Raw genomic sequence first — 23,641 nt, forward strand, 5'->3', positions numbered from 1 at the left:
GTATTTATTAATCTTTGTTAGAAATAAAGCTTTTAATAATTTGTTAATGTTAGTTCACAGTGATTTAACAACGTTAACAAGATTTTTATAAATTATTAGTAAATGTTGAAATTAACATTAACAAAGATAACTAAATGCTGTTTATGTGCAGTTCATTATTAGTTCATGTTAACTAATGCAGTGAACCTTATTGTAAAGCGTTACCGGTTTATCATAGGAACCCATACTCATAAAATAAACGTGCTACACCTTTGTTTATTTGTTTTAACACAGTTTTGGTTTTAACTGTTGTATGTATATGTACATTGGACATACCATTTAAACTTTTTTTTATATAAATTAATACCTTGCTCTATCAGCTGAGCTACAGAGGAATATCGATATTTTGGTTATAATATATAAAGTGTAACATGTTTAGGTCCTCACTTCTGCTTCCTAATATTGACTGCTTTGTCTTGTGATTTTTATTATGGCACTCACAGTGCAGCTGTATTACACACATTAGTGCTGTCACGCGCTTTTAATTTGATTTCTATCTGGGTCAGGCTGTACTTCCATAAATTTGCTAGTACCATGCAGGTTGGTTGTCACTTAATTTCTGTAAGTACCATAGGTCAGTGGTTTTCAAACTGGGGGCCGCGAGATGTTGCCAGGGGGGGCCCAGTTTTATTACATTTTATTAAATACATTAATTTATCATGAATTCTGTGTAATTAAACCTAAAAAAATTGGCTACTAGTCAAAATCACTACTTTTTTTGTATAATTTAATGGTTTTTTTAAATTAAAATGTTGAGTTTTAGAATAGTTTTTTGTCACAAATTTTCTTTGGGGGGCCACGAAGGAATGCACCGTACACAAGGGGGGCCACACGCTGAAAAAGTTTGGGAACCACTGCCATAGGTGATACAGTGCGGCCTTGTCACCAATGCCATGTCATCAGCCTCCAAAAGCTTATTAATAGTAAAATAGTACCCCATAATAAAAAGAAAATGTTACTTTACTTAGAAACAGTTTAAAAGAAAATAATTACATATTTGTAACATTACATGTTTGTGATTCAAAATTTTCATTTTGAGGGTCAACAACAACGAAGTCCACAACTGAGCAGTCATATAAACACTTTCGAACATATATGATCAAATATGTTTCAAATGTTCAAATATCATACATATTTTATCATAGGACAGAGTTTCCAGATCTATTCAGTACAATCACTCTCTAACAAAAGAAAGCTACAATATTCTTAAAAAAAGCATTTTTTGTAAGTTTTTCAAAAATATGAGAATTCATAAATGTTACACAGGATCAGGAGAACATCATTTAGAAAGCAAGTTTCTTCATTAGTAGATAGACTCTGGAATCCACTTCAAATCCATGTAAATTATTAGCGTCTCCTTGAAGTCGCATTAGAAGGCCTCCATAAGATACATATGCAGATCTGCACAGAGACACATTAAATAAATAAATATGTGTGTGTGTGTGCATGTGTCAATTACGGTTTACTCTATAGCTTATGGAAGAAAATAAAGAATCAAATCAATAATAATGATGACACTCACAGTCGAGTGGCTGCTTCTGTGGACGTCTCATCCCCTTCAATCCTATAAACCTTACCGTACATGACATAATCAAACTGATCAGCCCTGTAAACCAAACATATGCATCAGTAACTACCAATCCATTATCACATATGTCAAATTACTATTATAGCTTTTTGACACAGCCCATGTTACCTCGATGGTCTGTCATCTTGAGGGTTGTATTCCCCATCATCTGGTGTTCCATCCTCATACAGTGTGCTGGCTATCACCAATCTGAATTTATCACCTGGAAGAAAAAAACATTTTGATGGTTTTACAATAATCACTGGCTAAACAAATCATACAGACTTTCTTCTCTCAGCAAAGACTAGGACCAGTAATGCAGATCCGTGCTTGCCCTCCCAATATTTTTAAAACAATCTTAAAAATAGTACTTAATTCATTACAACAGTTTTGTGTGTGTATTCAAAAGAAATAAAGCAAAAGTTTTTTTTCAATGACAGTTCAATACAATTGTTCTTACAATTTACATCAAACATGCTTGATGTTATTATAGATTACAAAAAGCAAACCAATACAGATTTACATACCGAGATCAACAGGATAAATCTGAATATTTACATCAAGGATGAGGTCCATTTTGAAAGACTCACTTTCACAGTGAAGACGAGATACTATTAACAACAAAACAAGTGGGTAAGTGTATTGATAGGCATTGATCTTTATGAAAGAGTACTTGTAAGTACGAAAAGTAACGTAGCTTTAATCTCACCTCTGTCAAACTTTTTCCCATCTGGATCTATATCCTTCACATCAAAAATATCCTCAAACAAAATTCCAGCCATTTATGCAAAAATATATCTATTAACGAAACAAGTCCAAAACGAGTGATGTGCTTTTTTGTCAAAATAAACACAGAGCTTGGATGTCACTCGAACTAACAGTCTTGTTAGTAATCTATTTATTTTTTAATAAAATGTAAGTACTCGCTTTATGCACAAGTCAAACAATTTACTTTCACCCGATAAACTGTAAGGAGGTTTCAGTTAAATAAACATACTGATATAACTTAGCGATAAACTAGTGTTCTATCATTCAACACAAAATGAAACATGCCGCGGAACAATGTGCGTTACGTCTGACCACGTGATGTACTATCTCTTCCGGGTTATGCTCCTTGCGCATGCTCGGTGGAATACATTATTAAAAATATTCGTAGCAAGTTTCGTGCATTAAATAATATTACCTTTAAAATATACTTATGTTTATTTTATTTAACAGTGAAATATTTTTGATGTTTAGTATTTTTAAAACAAATAGTTATTCTAAACCCCAGTGAATTTGTTTTCAGTCACTCACGTCAAAAAATAAAAAATAAATACTCATATATTAACATATCATATTTGGCTTGTCGAACAAATATTTACCAAGCAGGGAAAAATAAATAAAAATAAAATAAAAAAACTTCTAGGGAAACTACAAAATGATTACGACAGATTTATTCGTCAACCGGCAGTTCCGTTGCGGTTGCTAAGAGAAAGCGTCTTCCTCATGGTTACCATCTCAGTTAGCCAAACAGCGTTTGTTTATCCCACAGGATTCGCTGTTAATATCTTGTATATCTCCGCATAATTTACATCAAAATTAGCACAGATATGTTCAGCGACTGTTGCAGGTAAAATAACTGTAACGAGGTGAGCCTGACCGGGTTTAAATTGTAAACCGTTATATAATGTAGCACAGTTGCTAGCGTACGTTCATCCTGCTCCTTGTTATCATGGTTTCGTGTATTTGTTTAACGTTAGCTTAATTCTGCTCACCAGTTTGCTTGCGTTGCCTTTTATCTGACGGTATTGTATGTAGGTTTACAATGACTAATTTGTTGAGCAGAATATTGTTTGTATTTGCTAATACATATATCTCTACATAAGCATGGGTAAGTGGGTACAATCGTGTTGCAATTCTTATTAAATGAAAGTAATAGTGTTTAGCAATGACACACTGTGCATCTGTCTGCATGTTACTTTGTGTTCCAGATTTTGAATCAATGTGGTCCAGAAAATCTCAGAAAATGGGTGAAAATCTGGCAAGTGAAAGCGATCTGCTGTCCATGATCAGTGAGGTGGGCTTTTATTTTAAAATATGATGAAATATGTGATACTATCAAAAATACAGACAAATGTGATGACTTACATTGAAACCATTTACAGTATCTCAGGTTTGGTGAGTTTGAAGAGACTGTGAAAGTATTTGAAAAAGAAATGAAACGTAAAGGAAAACCTGCCCTTAAAACATCAGATTCTTCACGCCGAGACTCCAAAATCCTCATCATTCATGTGAGACTGCTTTCAAATATAATACATGTTTAGTTATAATGGACAGATTGTAATAGCTTTAAACTTTATTTTACATCAGTGTTACAAAAGGTTGTCTATGGCAGGGGTTTTCAAACTTTTTGACGGCAGGGACCCCCACATATGATGAACCTTTAGCTAGGGACCCTTTTCCTAATATATACTTCATAAAGACAGCAATTTGTTTACAAACTTAAAAAATTGGCTACACATAGACGTTTCTCAATTTTTGCTTTGTCTTTATTTAATTACATTTTCTGGGGACCCCTTAGAACCTTCTGGGGGTCACAGAACCCAGTTTGAAAACCCCTGGTCTATGATGTATATATATATTTATCCTATGGTTAAAATTTTACATATATCCTATTTCTACGATTTGTGCTAAAATATATTTTAACAAGAGAGCAGTGCAAATTGTGAAAGACCTACCCTTATAATTGAATAATAATATTTTTATTTTTATAAAGTGAAGAAACATTATCACGTGATATCTAAAATCCACCAAATTTCTTGTAGCGTATTATTACATGGCTCTCTAAAATGCTTGATTTTGATTGGCCAGTCGCGACATTCCAAGGTTCGTTCTATTCAGATAACTACCGCTCAAATCTAATAACACAAGCTAACCCGGATGCTGCAAATTATTTTGACAGGCACAGTTTAATATTACACAAAATTAAATATGAATATTATAAATAAATATGTTTTACAAATATTTATAAAATATCAATAACTAAGATATCCGGCATTATATTTACAAATGATTAAACCAAATACTGTGTTCGTGATCTTATCTTAAAACAATCGTGTTTTTCTCATGGAAGGTCTGTAGTCGTTAAAGATAAGCAAATAAAATATTCCAAATCAATATTTAATGTTATGAGGTATTAGCTGTGTAATAAGCAGTTTAATGTACAGGCAGCAGGTTGCTATCGCAAAATAAGCCCCTTTAGTGTGATAAAAGACCCTCCAGTCGGGTCCTGGCCACACTGACAGGGCTGATTTCATCTGCATATACATTATACCTTACATATGCCACCCAATGTTTGATCAAAGCTCTGATCCGATCTTCATTCTAAGATATGTTACATGTTGAAACACTTTTTTAAAAAGTTTAATATCTAATTTATTATATCTTACAGGATGATTTTATCAGCTCATTTAATGATGGAGACCACAAGGTATTTTTTGAGCTGTGGGCTAAACATATTCCTCAAGAGATGCGGGACTTTGACCAAGTTGCCCAGAAATTGGAATTTTACCTTAAAATTCATTTCACAATATTCCCACTGAAGTCCCCCGTAGGAAGTCATGTAAGTTTATTTTATTTTCAGTGGTTATAAAATTGCCTTTTACAAAATACAAATACAACATATACAAAATTCTTTTGTGTGTGTATTTTACTAAACCATTTAGAAATATGTATATGCAATGCCCTGTTTAACCAACAGATGTCCTCACAAAATCAATTATTTCAGATACTGTCCAAACCTCTCATTCAAGTCAAATACATTTTTTGTGCAGACTCAATTTTCAAAATCAAGATGCTTTAATTGTAATAATCCTATTATTTATTGCAGGATAAAACCGAGTTTGACAACAGAATAACACATTTCAGACACTACCTGGAAACCAGAGGGGCAGCATTGAGCCAGACTACAGAATTCCTGCCGTTTTACGCTCTGCCATTTGTGCCCAATCCTGTGCAGCATCCGTCCTTTCAAGAGCTTTTCCAGGTACACTTGCCACAAACAGTGTTTGGAGAACTACGCCACATGTAAAATGTTTGAAAATCGTTGCATTATTGGGGAAATTGGGGAAAACATCATTAGCACAAGCATGTTGCTCGCTACATTATTTTGATTCTAAATGGAATGATATTAATTTATGTATACACTTATGGTTTAAGATATACAGTCTTGTAGAGTTGCATTATTGACATGTATATTGAACAATTATTGTCTCATATTTATTTGTATGGTAAACGCATGTATATTCGGACGGTAATTGTTTCTCGTGGGGTCATTTACAGGAGTAGTCAGTGATTTTATTTCTATCTGAATCCAGAATGTCAGTGTTTTCTCTTCGACGTCACTGTGTAAAAATTGCCAGGCGAATCCAGATTCCTTTAAGATCACTAAAAAGCACCATATGGTCACACACTTTGTGTTTATTCTGCATCAGTGAAGCAGATTTCTTTGAAAGGATGAGAGCTATGGGAACAATCTTTCATCGCTCTTTTACAGCGAGTGGGAGCTGATATGAATAATGGAATATCACGAAAATGTGTCATATGTCTATTATCAGCAACAACAAGTGCTAAACACAATATAGAGGGCATTGACGTCAATTTTCCACGTGACCACGCGAGAGCTTGCCCGGTTGAGTGGCAAACGTTCAACAAAATGGCTGGTTTTCATAGCGACTACTGCGAAAATGCCTGTAAAAACTGACTATTATCAACTTAAATTGAATTTAGGTGGACTTGATAGCAGAGGTGGACAATACTTAGTTACATTAGTTACATTTTCCAAGTGTGTGTGCTTTATTAGGGTGTTTGTATTGAGAAAATTTTTACTTCACTAACGTTACATTCTAAAGCATAGAATCATACTGTGTATTCTTTAATATTGCATATTAAAAATTATTTAATACCTAATTACATTAAAATTGTGTACTTTTACTTGAGTAAAAGTATGTTAATGTACTTAAATATTAAATGTAAAACAAAAACTTATTATTTCTGAAATGTAATAGAGTAAAAATTATAATAATATGCTATGGAATCTATGTTTTCCAAAGCAAAACACAAATAAAATACAATTACTTGAAAAAATATGTTTAAGTAGAAAGTAAAACCTCTGCTTGATAGTGACCCTAGCAACTTGTCAACCCACCTGTGGTCTGTGGATGTTGGCATGAACGATCTATTTACTTCTTCTCTTTTCGGTGTTTTTGTCAGTCTGTTAAACGATAGCTCCGAATTCTTGTTAATCTGTTAGTACAGTCTATCGCACAACGGCTTTTTCCCATTTGGCCTGATTTCACACTGTACAATCATTCTGCCGCTCTGTCTTTTGCCACTCAGTGGACGTAACCGCAGGCACTTTCGCCGAACGGGACGTCACGTGCATACCCTCTATATACGTATAATCAAGTATCCGGGTCATGTGAATGATCATGTAATTAACCACATGTGCGGCGCATTTCCAGGTGTTTCAAATGATAAATTCACACATACACCGCAAATTTATCTTCATCCGAATGCAAACATTTTATCGCAGAGGAGGCATACAGATATGAGAAACAATTCATCATCATGAGAAACAATTACCATCTGAAAAGGGCTATAGACTAGCAGATAATGTTCTTAATGATTAGTCTTTGGGTTGTAGGACTCCTGGATGCCAGATCTGAGAGAAAAGCTTGTGAAATTCCTGTCAACAACACTAAAAGCTTCAAACACACCAAGGCTTTTGACTTTATATGTATCCTTTCATCTCAACACCACATGCCTAAATTGCGCCTACTGTATTTATGAATTTAACCACAAGAGTTGAAAAAATTGACGTATGAAAGCTATTGCGGAAGTTGCTACTGTAACTTATTGAAATGTAGAGAGTAAATTCAACTTGGGTTTATGCTTTTATTAAGTCAATGTGATATCAAAATAGTTTCTTTATTAATGCACATTCATGGTTTTATTGTGAATGATTCATATGATTCATATTCATATTATTCACATTATTCCAAATTAAATTTCCTTGTTGAATCTGTAGTTTGGCAAAATTCTTCTGGTTTTAAATGGTGCTTGTTTAAATGAACTCTTGAAATTCTCATATGATCAGACAGTAAATATCGCATTATAATATGTAATCCTGCCTCTCATTGCACAGGGACTGTTAAGGGGCAGTAGTAGCCTAGTGGTTAGAGAGAATAAAGAATAAAAATAGCTGGGTTTAGTGTGCATTGTCATGAAATATACATGTTGGAGTGTTTTGTCAGAGCAATGGTTCTGAATTTTATGTTTGATGAGCAATTACGTTCTCAAATACATTATGTTTGTGAAGCAAACTACGACGTCTTTGTGCGATGTTGTTTGAAGGCAGTGACGATTAAACCTCCTAGATGACAAATGATTTGTTGGCATGGCACCTTAACACAGACTAATCAGAGGGATGGTGGAAAAGGAAACAAAGGTAAAGTAGTGGATATTTAATGGTCTTTTACTGCTGTTTTGTGGACAGGATCTTAAAGATTTATCATGTGTGCCAGCAGGAAGATAGACAACATTAACCCAAACTTAAAGGGGACACTTTTTTAAGGTGTCAAAAAAATCTTTGGTGTCCCCAGAGTACGTATGTGAAGTTATAATTTATTATAGCATGTTAAAATTGCCACATTGTGGGTGTGAGCAAAAATGTGCCAGTTTTGGCTGTGTCCTTTTAAATGCAAATGAGCTGATCTCTGCACTAAATGACAGTGCCGTGGTTGGATAGTACAGATTAAGGGGTGGTATTATCCCCTTCTGACATCACTAAGGGAGCCATATTTCAATTACTTATTTTTTCACATGCTTGCAGAGAATTGATAGATAGACGCACTGGGGACCCCACTATAGCACTTAAACATGAAAAACGTCAGATTTTCATAATATGTCCTCTTTAATATTTAACTGTATTATGTATGATTATTTATTTAACACTATTTCAGTAATAAGTCAAAAATAATGGAAATATAATAAAATCCTGCACATTTCACATTAGCTAGCAAAACATATATATAATTTTTATAAAACTACATTCTTGTATTTTGCACACAGAAATATAGATAAAATTTAAATTGAAATAAAATGTATAGAAGAATTTAGATAAAAATAAGATTTAAAATGGTGGTGTTACAGCTATTGCATCATGCCTACTGACTGTCTTGCCTTTCTTCGGGTCACCCAGAGGCGATTCAGCAAATGCAGCTCCATCTGGCCGAGTCAGAGAGGAAGTCCGCCAGCCACATGAGAAGATTTGCTAAGCTACAGGCAGAGCATCACAACCTTATTGTAGTCACGGCCGAGCTTGTGGAGTCACTGGAGGCCACAGTCCGTGGAAAGATGGCAAGTGGACTTTTATCCCTGCAATACACCCAATTAAACCAGCCAGCCTTGTTCCCCAAATGCTCAAGGGAATCTCCCTCTTTTGCAGATTTCTCCAGAGTACCTGCAGGGTGTGTGCGTTCGGCTCTTCAATGGTCAGATGAGACAAAGTAATGCTCAGAGTATAGACTTCACCAGACCTGGCACTGTAAGTCGATGTAGCAACACTTTTTATGCGTTTACACACAGTTGGATCAAACCTAGGTGGAAATCAAATTTTTGAATACAACTAGCTCTCCCCTTAGCCATGGTTTTACTACAGTTTTAACCAAAAAATAACATGGTTACTATAGTTGAACCATGGTTAACACACAATAGCCATGGAAGCCATGGTTAAACTGATGTTATTATTGTAAAGCCTTGATTTTGCCAATGATAATAATCAGTACACCAAAAAACTACATATAGTACAAACAAAAAATGTAATTTTTTACGAAAGTCGAAACCTTAGTATATCTGTATAATTAGCATATTATGCTATGTTTATCACCCGGATAAAATTTGTTATTTAGATCAATCTTTAAATAAATATGACTGTCTTACACCAGCACTTCAGCGTCATTGGTTGCTATATATAAAATATGACTAAGAGTGCCGCAGGGATAACGTATTTTTGTAGGCAAAACCCGGATGTAATTTGGCATTTTAGCATTTATCATCCCGAAGTCAATAGAGACAGAGCGCAGCGCGTCATAACCTGAAAACCACGCCCACCGGGGGGGAAGCAAACCAACCGTCTCCATTGACTTTGTATTGCGAGAAGCCGCCTCCTTGTCATTTCTGGCTTATAACAAAAAACTGAATAATGCCTAAAAGCTGCTGTGTGACAATATGTACAGCTAACAAGCCAAAGAACCCAGAAATAAGTTTTAATAAGCTGTCGAGCCGTAAAACCCAGCTTTTAAGGAGAATAAAGTGGATCGCCGACTATGTTTCCCCCTATTGGACGCAGTTTTACTAATAGGAGTACTATGAAAAGTTGCCTGTTTCCATTTCTGTGTCTTTAAACGCTCGTTTTTATATAACTTTTTATAAGCTGTCGACCCCAAAAAACGAGCGTTTAAAGACACAGAAATGGATACAGGCAACTTTTCATAGTAATACTATTAGTAGAACTGCGTCCAATAGGGGGAAACGTAGTCGGCGATACACTTTATTCTCCTTAAAAGCTGTGTTTTACGGCTCGACAGCTTATTGAGGCTTATTTCTGGGTTCTTTGGCTTGTTGGCTGTGCATGTTGTCACACAGCGGCTTTTGGGCATTGTTCAGTTTTTTTGTTGTGGGCCGGAGATGACGGGAAGGCGGCTTCTCGCGGTGCAGGGTCAATGGAGACGGTTGGATTGATTTCCCCCCCGGTGGGCGTGGTTTTCAAATTTGCATAACTGCGCTCTGTCTCTATGGGTTTTTTGAATGAGGTTTTGGCTAAACTCCTTAAATAAGATTTTGGTCTAGCCTTCAGCCCAGGATACATTCTTATTTCATTATGCAACATAAAGCACACCAGTAATACCATCTTTTAAAGCTTTAAAGTGTCTTAAAAAGAATGTGTGCTAATAAGGACTATCTACATGGACTATAGACTTTGTCGTGGACTTTAAACATCACCAATCAATCTCAAAACAACATGGGCACAATTTTAAGTTTTACATTTTTTCCTTCCTGATAAGAGTATTTCCTTATCATGGAACATGTTTTTAAATGTGTTTAATAAATTTTAGAAGAGATTTCGAAGTCCTTTGATGATTATGTTAATCTTGTGAGACCGTGGTGTAGTTCACTTGTTCATAAGGTTACCTTTTTATTTTTTAGTAAGTGCATATAGACTTAAAAGTCATAAGTCATAAAAGTTATGTACATCTTTAGAGATTATGTTGTTGGACAAAACATGTAAGCATCATAAAGTGCCCCGCTTATTTCCGGTTTGGCGTACAAAAATATGTCATCCCTGCAGACATTTTAGGGGCTGTCCACACGGAGACGCGTATCACTGTATACGTATAAATTTGTTATCGTATTGGCGTTTCATCCACACGGATCCGGCGTTTTGGGAGACTGAATCCGCTATTTTTTTAAACCGGGTCCTAAAGTGGATAAATCTGAAACCGACACCCTTGCGGTTTCGTCTGTACAGCCAATCCGTATATTTTGTGAAGCGAAAACGTCATCACATCACGTGTCGGAAGCGTCACACGTAACAGCAACAACAATAACGGCGGACTACGTGATTGTGTTCGTGCTACAGAAGCTACTAAAGCCTACTAGCTTTATTACAGCAAAATCTATTGCTTCTATGCAATTGTGGTGACCAACAAGCAATAACGGACAACACCATACGTTGGTTATGCGCATGCTCAAAGATGTCTTCTCCGTGTATAGTGTATATCTGTGGCAGAATTACAGCACCCCATACTGGTCCGGCATATATACTACACCGCTTTCAGTCGGTTTCAGTGGTTTCGTGTTTACGGATTATTTTTTTAGAGCAAGGAAAAAAAATAATCGGATAGGGAATGCACCGGCTTCATGTGGACATAGCCTTAGATGTCTCCTTATTTAACACACCTGATTTAACTCATCATCTTGTTAGGGAGACATGTTTAATATTGTGGAAGGAGGCTGATTAGTTGACTCAGGTGTTTTAAATAAGGAAAGATCTAAAACTTTTCGGATGGGGGTCCTTAAGGACCAGGATTGGGAAGCACTGGCTTAGAGAATGCAAATGTTGTACTGTGTACAGAACACCATGTGTTTGGTTATCTGCAATATATTTGCCTATTATAATTATAAACACCGTGAACAGGATGACTTTCTCCCCAAATTGTTTAGATATTCGACATGTTTTTGTAACTTATGTGTCCTCATGTTCCTGTGTGTTTGTTGTGTGTCTGACCATTCGTTCATAAAGGGATATTACTCTATGAGTCCTTATGATGATGGATATGTAAGTTGATAAATGTTTCATCGTTTTACCTTCTGTCGACCCGGTCTTGCACGTAAAGCCATCAACCCTGTCTGTCTTTGTTCTTCCTTACATTTTCTCCTTCATTTTTTCGTTCGAAAGCCCAATAGCCCTCATCTAGTTCCCATTAGATTGGGCTGATGTCATAAAACGCATGCCCTTAACTGAAAGTGTACATGTACATTGTTGCTGAATCCAAAAAATGGATGAACTTCATACTAACTACTCACTGACTTCTTGGTATTAGTGTGTAGGGTAGATATACATCCAGCATTATTACAACAAGGACATTAACAAAAACTGTACTCCGTATGAAGAAAAAAAATCGTGCTAGAGGTGCTATATAGGTACCTAAAATGCTTCCCATATGATTAAGAGCTTTAAGTACCATTTAACACCATTTCTTTTTTTAAAGTGAAGGCTTACTTATAATAATAATAATTATATATATATATATATATATATATATATATATATATATATATATATATATATATATATATATATATATATATATATATATATATATATACATATATATATATATATATATATTTATACATTTTTTTGCAGTTGCACAATATGCTTAGTGCGTAGAATTGGCCATATAAAGCTTTACTCTTGCAATGATGTACAATGTGTCTTCCCTTAGTGTTGACATAACCCCACCCATAAAATGAAACCCTCGTCTTTGGTATACTTAGTATGTGCAAACGTTTTATTATTGTGAAAGACATTTACGCAGTCAGACTGCAAACATTTTAAGCAAACATTTCAGATTCTGTAAACTTGAGAATACATACATGACTTCTACATACATGACTGTCTAGTTGGATTTTTCCTCTCAATGTACAGTCATTTAGAAAAGGATGTTTATATAAGACACGACAGGACACCTTCAAGCTCATAATTATGCTTTTAAATACACACACATACAAACATTACTCAAATTCCAAATGATTCAAAATCATTTACCTGAACATGTGCACACACGGACCTGGGGTTAAGTTTCAGTGTTGCCCTCCCCTATAGTAAAGGCTTTAATTGCATCCTTGAGATGCCAGGATTTGCCGTGTTCATTGGTCTGAAACCGGATCCCAAGGTGCTGCGCTATAATGACAAGAGGGAATTTCTCTCACTAACCCCTCGGCCGGTCAAGCTTTCTTTCAGGTCATTCATTGCATGTTAACATACATGTCGCCCCACAGCCTGCATGTGGTCGCAACTGTTGTAGAATGCATGCAATAACTGCAACAACTAATATTTACAAAGATGGTCTATCGTAGAATAACCGACTAATATATCATTAACACACATGCATTTTATCATTATCAATATGCAGATCTAAATGGCTTTAATAGATTGATTTTGTTTATATTTAAAATATTTGAATTTGTTATTGTGTGTTCATTTGTGTTTAGGCATCATCAATGCTGCGGGCATCGGTTGCACCTCAGTAAGTGTTTTGAAGCACTTTGCATTGTGCAAAAGTTTGTGATTAGTGTAAAATTGTGTTTTCTTTCTACTTGCAAATGTATTTCCAGGAAAAGACTTTTATATGTGAAGAGTTTCGTTGCAAAATTTAATTTTTCAGAAATATAGTTTTTTTGGTTGTGCATTCCAATTAATATGAATTAATCTGCAGTTGGTTTGTTTTGATTTAAACCTTCATAACTTAAAAAATACAGCTAAGTAGCACCATAAAACCAAATAATAACATGATAACATAATAATTAACATGTTTTGACAAAAATGTTAAAAACGGAGTTATCTCGTTTTGCAACGAAACTCTTCATGTATTTTATGTACATACTTTAATTTTTATTTTTTTATTTTTATTATTAACCGCTGATTTTTTGTTTAGCTTAAAAGTGATGATAAAGAGTTTGAAAGAGCCCGCTATACCCTCATTCACTATTCCCTACATTAGTTCGCTAATATGGTCCACTTGAATAAGTGAGTGGATTCGGACACTTTAAGTGGCGGAAGTGTAGCGGATGCCAACCTGTGTAGAGACAAGGAATTTTATAAAAATAAAACCAGATAGTTTATGTCTTTATTTGCGTAGTCGGGAAGAAATTAAGTTTTTTGAGGAAAACATTCAAGAATTTTTTTCTTCTTTATTGGACCCCGACAGTTTACAGTTTCAGTGCAGTTTAAAATTGCAGTTTTAGCGCAGTTTCATAGAGCTCTAAACGATACCAAACGAGGCATAACTGTCTTATCTAGCAAACAATAGTCATTTTTGACAAGAAAAATACAAAATAAGCACTTTTAAATCACAACTTCTCGTCTTTCACTAGCTCCACAACGCGCCAGCGCAACCTCACGTATTTGCGTAAGCATGTCGAAAGGTCACGTGTTACATATATGAAACGCACATTTGCGGACCATTTTAAACAATAAACTGACCCAAAGACATTAATTAGTATTATTACACATACAAAAACATTGGAACGGTCCACTTTCTCCACACTTCTAAACACTGGGGTGGTAGTTTCGCATATCTAGACATGCTTACGCAATGTGTAAGGTCAAGCTGGTGCTTCACAAGGTTAGTGCAAGATGAGAAGTTGTGTTGCCGAAAATGATAATCATTTTGCTAGATAACCCTTATGTCCTTTGAAACTGCGTTGAATCTATAATTTTAAAATGCATTGAAACTGTAAACTGTTGGGGTCCAATCAAGTCCAGTGCACTCTACTACTATAAAAAGATACAAAAAATAAAATAATATAAAAAAATATAAAAATAAATAGTTTTTTAAAACCTTTGCTTGGAATGTTCTTTGAGGAATCAAAAATGTTATGCGAAGCTATCGCTGCAAAGCACCCTTTATAAAATGTTTAGAGTAGTGTAATTGTTCTACTGGTAAAGTCACTTAAAATCACACTTTAGGGTATAACAAACATAAGACAAATTGTAGATTTCCATCATAACCTCAAAAGCAGGATTGTACATGTAATTTCAACAGGAAATCGATTTTTCTGTTTTCAGGAGCTCCAAAGATGTGCCGTTACTTCCGTCTCTGGACTACGAGAAGTTAAAGAAGGACTTACTAAATGGATCAGACAGACTGAAAGCTTTGCTGCTCCAAGCTTTGCGTTGGGTAACTTAAAACTAAATTATGATCAAAGTAAAGCCCGATTTATAGTCGTGCGTAAGTTCTACGGCGTAGGCTATCCATAGCACTGCGTAGCCTGATGTGCACCTTTTTAACAACGCTGTGATGGGTCTACTAAAATCCCTCCCGTCAGGTAAAAAAAACTGCATCATAGGTATTTCCGTTTGCAACGATGAAAAAAATGGTCAAGTTGAGGAGTGATTTAACTCAAACCGCAACAAAAGTCATTGTTTATTTACTTCCATCATTGCTGGTCTTCTCAAATCATACACAACAAGTTGGTGTTTCTTCTTCGTTTGTGGGTTAACTTGCCAAGCTTCTTCTTCTTTGACGGTCGCGCTGCTACTGTGGTTACACGCGTGGATACTGCCTACCAGCGGTCTGCGTGTGTGTTTGCACGCCGACGCAAAAGTATCAATGAAAACTGACGCGGAACCTACGCCGTAGGATCTACGCACAACTATAACGAGGCCTTAACCAAGTGCAAGCACTACATACATGAGAAGTTATGGCAATGAGACGTAGTGTCTCATTCCCAATCTCAGGGAATAGAGGTTGCCATGGTAATCGAGATGTTCCCTTTTGAGGGAACTATACGCTGCATCATAAAATGACACTATGGGGAACGAAATGCCCACTATGCCATAGCAAGTTGTGTCTGTTCAGCTGTGAAGGTGTTCTACACAGCTCAGGACATAAGAACCTGAGATCCAGGTGAGGACGAGAGGTCCAAACTGTGATCTCATAAAAGTATGCGGGGTTGACCCACCCCTCAGCACTACAAATAGGAAGGGGGATGGGGAAAGCAGTTATAGCTGCGATATATACCCTAAGTGTAGAAGGCACAAGACCTAATACAGTGTAATACAGTGTAAACATGGCCTAATATGATCCTGGACACCCGCTGTCCAGATTGATTTGATGCGCGCAGGAGACAGATGTGCCTGCATCCTCACCCAAAGAAACAATTTTTTCTGCTGGGTGTCAGGCTGCTCTTTTTGGTATTTAACCATGGCAAGCCTAAGGCACACCTGTGCAATAATCATGCTGTCTAATCAGCATCTTTATATGCCACACCTGTGAGGTGGATGGATTATCTCGGCAAAGGAGAAGTGCTTACTAGATTTAGACAGATTTGTTAAATGTTTTTGAGAAAAATAGGCCTTTTGTGTACATAGAAATAGTGTACATAGATTTTTGAGTTCAGCTCATGAAAAATGCGTTTCTAATTTTGTTCAGTGTAGCTCTTTGAAGCTAGAATATTGCATTAGGCTTGGGGTCGGGGAGGGAAAAGCCGTAGTGCAGGCTCCCGAATGAAACCAGCGAGGGCCGAGAAAGGGCCGAAGCCGCCCATCTGGAGCCCCTCTGCTAATTTCATTTGCAACTTTATGATCGAGACGCAGCGCTTTCTCAGCAAACAGAAGTCCCAAGCCGCGAGGAATGTTAACATTGCCTAAGTCGTCAAACAATGTGTCCCGGGAGCAGAGCGCTTTCAAAGGAAAAAGCTCACAATGCCCCCTCAAGGGCTGCCTGGGCAAGCTCCACCCCAGGCATTGTACACACAGAGCTCACCTGTGTCCGTTTTTGTGTTGAAGTGTGGACAGGGAGCAACACAACATCTAACATTTTGTTTGCCATTCTATCCTAAAAGCTCCTAAAGTAAATACACAAAACAACTTGAAAATGTTTGGACAATATGTCATGACACAGACAAGACACATGCAATGCTTTAATTTCGATTAAATAAAAGAAGCTAGCATGCTCTTTTTGACCTCCCTATTTATACATTCCGGTTACACTGTCATGTGTGACGTCATCCCCCAGCGGTATTAAATTCAAGATAGTTTATTATTCAGGCACATGCATGCTAAACATGTTCCCCATAGTGTCTTTTAATGAAACAGCATAGAGTTCCCTTGAAAGGGAATAGGTGCTCAATTAAACAGGCAGAAGAATCTTATAGGGTTACATTGTAGGAGGAGCTTGATACCAAAATGTCTTGGGGACTTAAGATGATCTAGTATCCATCTTTACAATGCAAGACTACTCAAAATTTTCCAAAAATCTATTCATTTGTTATGCTTTTATAGTATGAAAGGTTGTTCATAAACCTTCATTAAATTTAGCATAATAATAACTTTAAAGTTTTGTTTCTTTGATGTGTTTTTACTAATGCATACATTATTTCTTAAATTGCATGTGAGGTTTTTTGTTTGTTTTGGTATTGCAGAGGTTGACTCGATCTCTTCATGGTGAGCAGAGAGACACAGTTCTGCAGGCTTTCATAAGCAATGATCTTCTGGAGCGAAATAGTACCAAACAGGTACATAACAAGACATTTTTTGTGTGTGTGTTGATAATGCTAAGTCTTCATTTATTAGCACTAAATGCCAGTTTAGCCCAAGAGGTCACTTGCTGTAGACTTTGGACTAAGTTCTTATTGTTTGCGTAGTTTCTCAGATATTTAACAGTCTTATTGTCACTCTTCAGGTTTCAGCATTAGAAATGTGACATGGAGTGCACAAAAGACAGAGTATCACATGCATGCATTTTACTCACAATTTAAGTGTTTGTTTAAGGTTACCATCTTCCAGAATAAAGTTTATAAATGCAGCGTAAAATAATTATTTACAACTAAAGGAAAGGAAATTTAGTCCACGAGTCAAGCCAATCCGGTTCTCTTTACTTGTTTCAGAAAACTGTTCTCCAACTCATAAAATCCAAGAATGAGATTGTCAGACAGTATATGGCACGACTCATCAATGCCTTTGCCTCTTTGTGTGATGGTAAGTAAAACTTAAAAGACAAGACCGGAAAAGATCTTCGTACAGGGGTGTCAAACCATTGACAGATCCTGGATTTTTATTGCAGTTTAATTAATGATTTTTTTAATGGTCCTGGTTTGGTCCTGGTCAAGACAATCTCCTGAACTCCAAACTGAATGTCAGAAGGGGAAAGAAAGGTGATTTAAGCAATTTTAAGGGTGGCATGGTTGTTGGTGCAAAATGGGCCAGTCTGAGTGTTTCACAATCTGCTCAGTTACTGGGATTTTCACAAACAACCATTTCTAGGGTTCTGTGGGCGAAAATGCCTTGTTGATGCTAGAGGTCCGAGGAGAATGGGCCGACCGATTCAAGCTGATAGAAGAGCAACTTTGACTGAAATAACTGCTCGTTACCACCGAGGTATGCAGCAAAGCATTTGTGAAGCCACAACACGCACAACCTTGAGGCGGATGGGCTACAACAGCAGAAGACCCCACCGGGTACCACTTATCTCCAGTACAAATATGAAAAAGAGGCTACAATTTGCACAAGCTCACCAAAATTGGACAGTTGAATACTGGAAAAATGTTGCCAGGTCTGATGAGTCTCAATTTCTGTTGAGACATTCAGATGGTAGATTCAGAATTTGGCGTTAAAAGAATGAGAACATGGATCCATCATGCCTTGTTGCCAGTGTGCAGGCTGGTGGTGGTGTAATGCCTGGTGTGGGGGATGTTTTCTTGGCACACTTTAGGCCCCTTGGGCATCGTTTAAATGCCACGGTCTACCTGAGCATTGTTTCTGACCATGTCCATCCCTTTATGACCACCATGTACCCATCCTCTGATAACTACTTCCAGCAGGATAATGCACCATGTCACAAAGCTCGAATCATTTCAAATTGTTTTCTTGAACATGATAATGAGTTCACTGTACTAAAATGGCCTCCACAGTCACCAGATGTCAACCCAATAGAGCATCTTTGGGATGTGATGGAACGGGAGCTTCGTGTTTGGATGTGTATCCCACAAATCTCCATCAACTGCAAGATGCTATCCATATGGGCCAACATTTTTAAAGAATGCTTTCAGCACCTTGTTGAATCAATGCCACGTAGAATTAAGGCAGTTCTGAAGGCGAAAGGGGGTCCTATGGTGTTCCTAATAGACATGTTTATATGATATTCCCCAGAAGATTGTTGCTCTTTACAAATTAAACACCACAATCAAGATGACAAGTTTAGAGTGGATCTAAAATTTTTACACTCCTGTTAAAATTATAGGTTTTTGTGACCAAGATGAATTATGTCTGAACCTGTTCCACCTTTATTGTGAAATTGCAAGTGTGCACACCCTTTTATAATGGGGATGAGGTTGTGTTCAGAATCAACCAATCACTTTCAGACTGAAGTTGAGTATTATTTTTTCTGTAAGCTTGTTACTTTAACTACATTTGAAAGGCAAATATCTTATGTTTTTACTTCACTTCACATCTGTTGAAAGTCAAAAATCGTTAATACGTAGCAGCTCTAAAGTCACTGGATGATTTTCTTTTCTCTTAAGCATGGTTGTTTTATTGTTTATTGATTATTGTAGCCTATTAATAATCACTCTTATAGGGTCACATGTTGTGAAGTTCAATTATTTTTTTGAATACTGATCAGTTGTTGGTAAAATGGCAGAAGATGGCTCCTTTTGGCCATACTTGCAAAGCATGTTCCACTTTTTCCAATAGACTAAAGATTTGTATAGTTTTAAATGTTTTCGTCTTTGGTTGCAGACATGCAAACTGCAAAATGTTTCTTTTTTGGTTTCAAAATAGGTAATTTTTGTTTGTAGCATTATTTCTGCAGGATTATAACGTTAGCAAGCGCAAGTTCCATTCCAAATACAAAAATGATCACAAGTGTATTTTGTAGGTTGCTAATCAACTATATTGCTCATTGTTAATTTAGGTTAGCTCAGAGGTTCCCAAACTTTTTCAGCGTGCGGCCCCCCTTGTGTACAGTGCATTTTTCGCGGCCCCCAGAAAGAAAATTTATGACAAAAACGTCATATTAAAATGTAATATTTTAATTAAACAAAACATATAAAATTATACCTAGTAGTGCTGTTGGTTAGTTGGCTTATTATTTTTTATAAAATGTCATAAAACTGGGGCCCCCCTGGCACTATCTCGCGCCCCCAGTTTGAAAACCACTGGGTTAGCTAATGCTAACTTAAAATAACAAATACAACCTTATTGTAAAGTGTTACAAAGAAAATTTACTTAAGTACTTTTAAAAGCAAATAACTTCTGTACTTTTACTCAAGTAAAAATCTGTCTTTACAACTTGTAATGGGATAATATTTGAGCTGTAGTATCTGTATTTTACTCAAGTAATAGAATTGTGTATTTTGTTCACTTCTGGATGACACCAAAGTTGACTTTGGCCAAAATACCAAAAGATATGTTTGTATGGTCCACTTTTTATGCGTACATGAGGGTCCGAGCATTGTGGGTGTAATGCATATTTCAACATACTGTACGCGCACCGCTGGATTTTTAAAACCCTGCGTACATTGTATGCGTAGGTCACACATGCTCCTACCATAGAATTTAGTTTGTAGCTCAGAAGATGCATTGCATTTTGTCGCAATGCACATTCGTCTAACGTTTGTGTACACATATGAGTCAAATAGGGTTTCTGCGGAGTCTTAAAAAGTTTTACATTTCAAAATCAAAATTAAAGGCCTTGGCTTAAAGTCTTAAATATGGTGTTTTAGGTCTTAAATAATTTTAAACAGGTCTTCATTTTTCTATGCCTATGTAAAGCTACCTCTAAAGCTGATTTAAATCATTTTTTAATAATTTCTTTCGCTCATCCTGCATATGCGTTTAACCACAGTGATATTTGAAATGCCATTTGTGTTACTATGGTAATAAACTTACTGCCGCCAGCTAATAGATGACAAATGAGAGTTATCCCTCCTCTCTTAATCAGGGTAGATGGAATAATGAATAGCTTCAAATATCAGTCAGTTATGGCCCAAAACCTTAAGGCTTCTGCCAAACATTTAAGATGAAGAGGAAAAAATGTTCACACCTCCAAATTAACAAAGGAATGTCTTCACCAAAACAAAATCAAGGTTTTGGAATGTCCCAGTTAGAGTCCAGATCTAAATGCCATTGAAATTCTGTGGGGTGATCTGAAGAGGGGTGTGCACAGGAGACACCCAACCAATTTGACAGAGTTTAAATGCTTTTGCAAGAAAGAATGGCAAAATATTGCGAAGACAAGATGTGCGAAACTGATTGACCTTACTTTTAAAGGTGCTTCAACTAAGTATTATTTTGGGAGTGTGCACACCAGTGGCGGTCGGTGACTTCTTTTTCGAGGGCGCACAATGCGAAGCACGTTCACATGATGCAACAAACACACATTTTGAAAACACAAGCAACACACATGACACTCCGAACACATTTTAAATTCGCGTTCCTTGGTAGAGCAGTCACCAGCCGCCACTGGTGCACACTTATGAAACTGGTTATTGTACAATTTTTACTTTGCATTTTTCACCCCAAAATTATTAATCTTGGTTTAATTTTTACATCACAAAAGCCTTCAGCTTTAACAGGAGTGTGTAGACTTTTTATATCCAGTGTAAATTCTAAACAGCTGTTGCCCCCTGATATAGCAGCACACATATTGATATAGTAGCCATGCCATTTTCTTTCTGTTTGGTTGAAAAAGTCCTGAAATCTGACCAAGCAATTCATAAATTTGTATTATACGCTTACTGTTGAAATTTGGGGTAAGGTAAAGAGACAGTTTTGAACACTGATTCTTTATGTATTTACTAAACAACTGGTTTTTAGTTTTAACTGAAAAAGTTATCAATTGTAGCTTTAGTTTTTAAAATGGGTTTATTGTCATCTCATTTATTGCACGTCCAGGTCGCATGTACCTTTCTCAGATACCTTCTCTACTGAGATTTCTGCTAGACTGTCTGAGAACAGAAGAGAGAGAGTCTGTGACAAGAGAGAACGTACTTGCCGCTCTACAGAAACTCAGCCTCAGGTATACAGTTTCATATACAGTATATGTACACAGTACACGCATACACACACACATGTATATAGAAACCACCAAACACTTCCATGTTTTCCCTATTTAAAGACTGTTACATGAGTAGTTACGCAAGTAAGTATGGTGGCACAAAATAAACGTGCCGATTTTCTAAGTGGATAAAAAATGAGAACTATATTGTATGGCGGAAGAGCACTTAGTTTGCAGCACTTCGACCTTGTGTGCAGTAACATCAACTAAGTGCTCTTCCACCATACAATATAGTGCCCTACAAAGCCAAAGCGCAGTAACTACGCATTTGGTCAAAACTGAGTTAAGGGTTAAAATGGGCTTTGTGAGATCTGTTGTGTCTTGTGACAAAGTGGTTCAATTTTGTCCCATTTCACAGAAACATGTGTGCCAAAATTGCAGTAACATGTTTGACTGGTTGTTGTAAAAAAATTTAAGGGCATTTTGTAGAGAGGTATGTATTAATTTGTCTAAGTTGAGTGAAGAACGTAATGAGTTGAGTTTAATCTACAGTTATTTGAAACCAGATTTAAATCGGTACGCCCTCACAATAATGTGGCTACATAGTTTGATGATGTAAGAAATAGCAACTGACAATAGACAAAATGTCACTTGGCACTGTCACTGGTTATAAAAAATCTGATTCAGGGTTTTTTTCAGACACTACATCTATCTGTCCCACCCCAAATTCAGGCTATTTGTTCTGCAAGTATTGCTATGTTTGACAGCTCGGACTGCTAAAATCAAATAGCTACTAGTTGTCGCTGCACATTAAAGGATTAGTTAAACCAGATATGAAAATTGTGTCATTATTTACTTATCTGACGTTCAAAATCCGTATGACGTTCTTTATATCAATCAAACACAAAACAGGACTTACCAAAAGTTAGGAGTGAGGTTAGGTCTGTTTTCGCTAGCAGTTTATTTAATTGACCAGCACAAATATAAATTATAACAATTGGTAAGTCTGATAATAGACAGACAAATACATCCAAATAAAATAATTTTTTTATTTATATAAAAAATACAATTGTATCAAAATTAAAATGAAATCTTGCCCTAAATGGCCCCAGCAGTCCTCAATACTGTAAACATACACCATTGCCGAACTTGCCCTTAGCATGTGTGTGTGTGTGTGTGTGTGTGTGTGAGAGAGAGAGAGAGAGAGAGAGAGAGAGAGAGAGAGAGACATAGTAGAATGAATATATTTATATTTTCATAAAAAAAATACTAACACCAATTGATACAGACTGGTTACACCACATTGACATTTTTGCAATTATCCCCCAAATATGCTTTCAAAATGAAATAAAACCAGAAATTTTAGACTGCTCAAAAAAGAGAATGTATGCAAGAAATCTGCAAATGTATTTTGAAATTGTAACCCTTTTACATTTAATTGAACCATACGGACACAAAATAATTAACGTCACGTCATTGACCCATTTATTATTTTATTACATTGCGTTGGTTATTTTGGAAATCAGATTTTCTGAATTGGTGTTCTTTAACGTGTGCCTTGTCTGTAAATCACCTCCAGAAATTTCCACCCATGTTTTTTTTCACTCCGACGCTAATTTGCTCTGTTTAATAAATCTCACCCTTAAAACATAAAAATAAAATGTGTAATAATGTGCAAAAAAAATGTTTTTAATTCTTTCTGGTGCCT

At 36.2% G+C, this 23,641-nt stretch overlaps 2 protein-coding genes across 7 annotated transcripts in view; one reads left to right on the top strand and one right to left on the bottom strand.

The window, feature by feature from the left end:
• Positions 1-981: 981 nt before the first annotated feature.
• Positions 982-2,713, bottom strand: polr2h (RNA polymerase II, I and III subunit H). Its single transcript, XM_055217577.2, has 5 exons — positions 2,316-2,713; positions 2,134-2,217; positions 1,736-1,829; positions 1,562-1,645; positions 982-1,440 (listed from the first exon to the last, which is right to left on the bottom strand). The coding sequence occupies exons 1-5, from the start codon at positions 2,386-2,388 to the stop codon at positions 1,323-1,325; spliced, it is 453 nt and encodes a 150-aa protein (XP_055073552.1). The 5' UTR covers positions 2,389-2,713; the 3' UTR covers positions 982-1,322.
• Positions 2,714-3,029: 316 nt separating this feature from the next.
• armc9 (armadillo repeat containing 9) overlaps positions 3,030-23,641 on the top strand; it is a 50,405-nt gene continuing 29,793 nt past the window's right edge. Inside the window, exons 1-16 of one of the 6 annotated variants that reach the window (XM_055217572.2) lie at positions 3,033-3,237; positions 3,407-3,479; positions 3,580-3,665; positions 3,754-3,879; positions 5,040-5,210; positions 5,478-5,633; positions 7,293-7,385; positions 8,072-8,096; positions 8,850-9,007; positions 9,096-9,194; positions 11,952-11,987; positions 13,427-13,461; positions 15,003-15,114; positions 17,360-17,452; positions 17,825-17,915; positions 21,831-21,954. In XM_055217572.2, coding sequence (XP_055073547.2) covers positions 3,476-3,479; positions 3,580-3,665; positions 3,754-3,879; positions 5,040-5,210; positions 5,478-5,633; positions 7,293-7,385; positions 8,072-8,096; positions 8,850-9,007; positions 9,096-9,194; positions 11,952-11,987; positions 13,427-13,461; positions 15,003-15,114; positions 17,360-17,452; positions 17,825-17,915; positions 21,831-21,954 — 1,409 coding nt within the window. In that variant the 5' untranslated portion in view covers positions 3,033-3,237; positions 3,407-3,475. Of the gene's footprint in view, positions 3,480-3,579; positions 3,666-3,753; positions 3,880-5,039; positions 5,211-5,477; positions 5,634-7,292; positions 7,386-8,071; positions 8,097-8,849; positions 9,008-9,095; positions 9,195-11,951; positions 11,988-13,426; positions 13,462-15,002; positions 15,115-17,359; positions 17,453-17,824; positions 17,916-21,830; positions 21,955-23,641 lie in introns of all 6 variants that reach the window. The other 5 variants (XM_055217573.2, XM_055217575.2, XM_055217571.2 and 2 more) reach the window with 5 other exon arrangements.

The sequence above is a fragment of the Misgurnus anguillicaudatus genome, chromosome 23 (assembly GCF_027580225.2).
Source record: "Misgurnus anguillicaudatus chromosome 23, ASM2758022v2, whole genome shotgun sequence".
Lineage (NCBI taxonomy): Eukaryota > Metazoa > Chordata > Actinopteri > Cypriniformes > Cobitidae > Misgurnus > Misgurnus anguillicaudatus.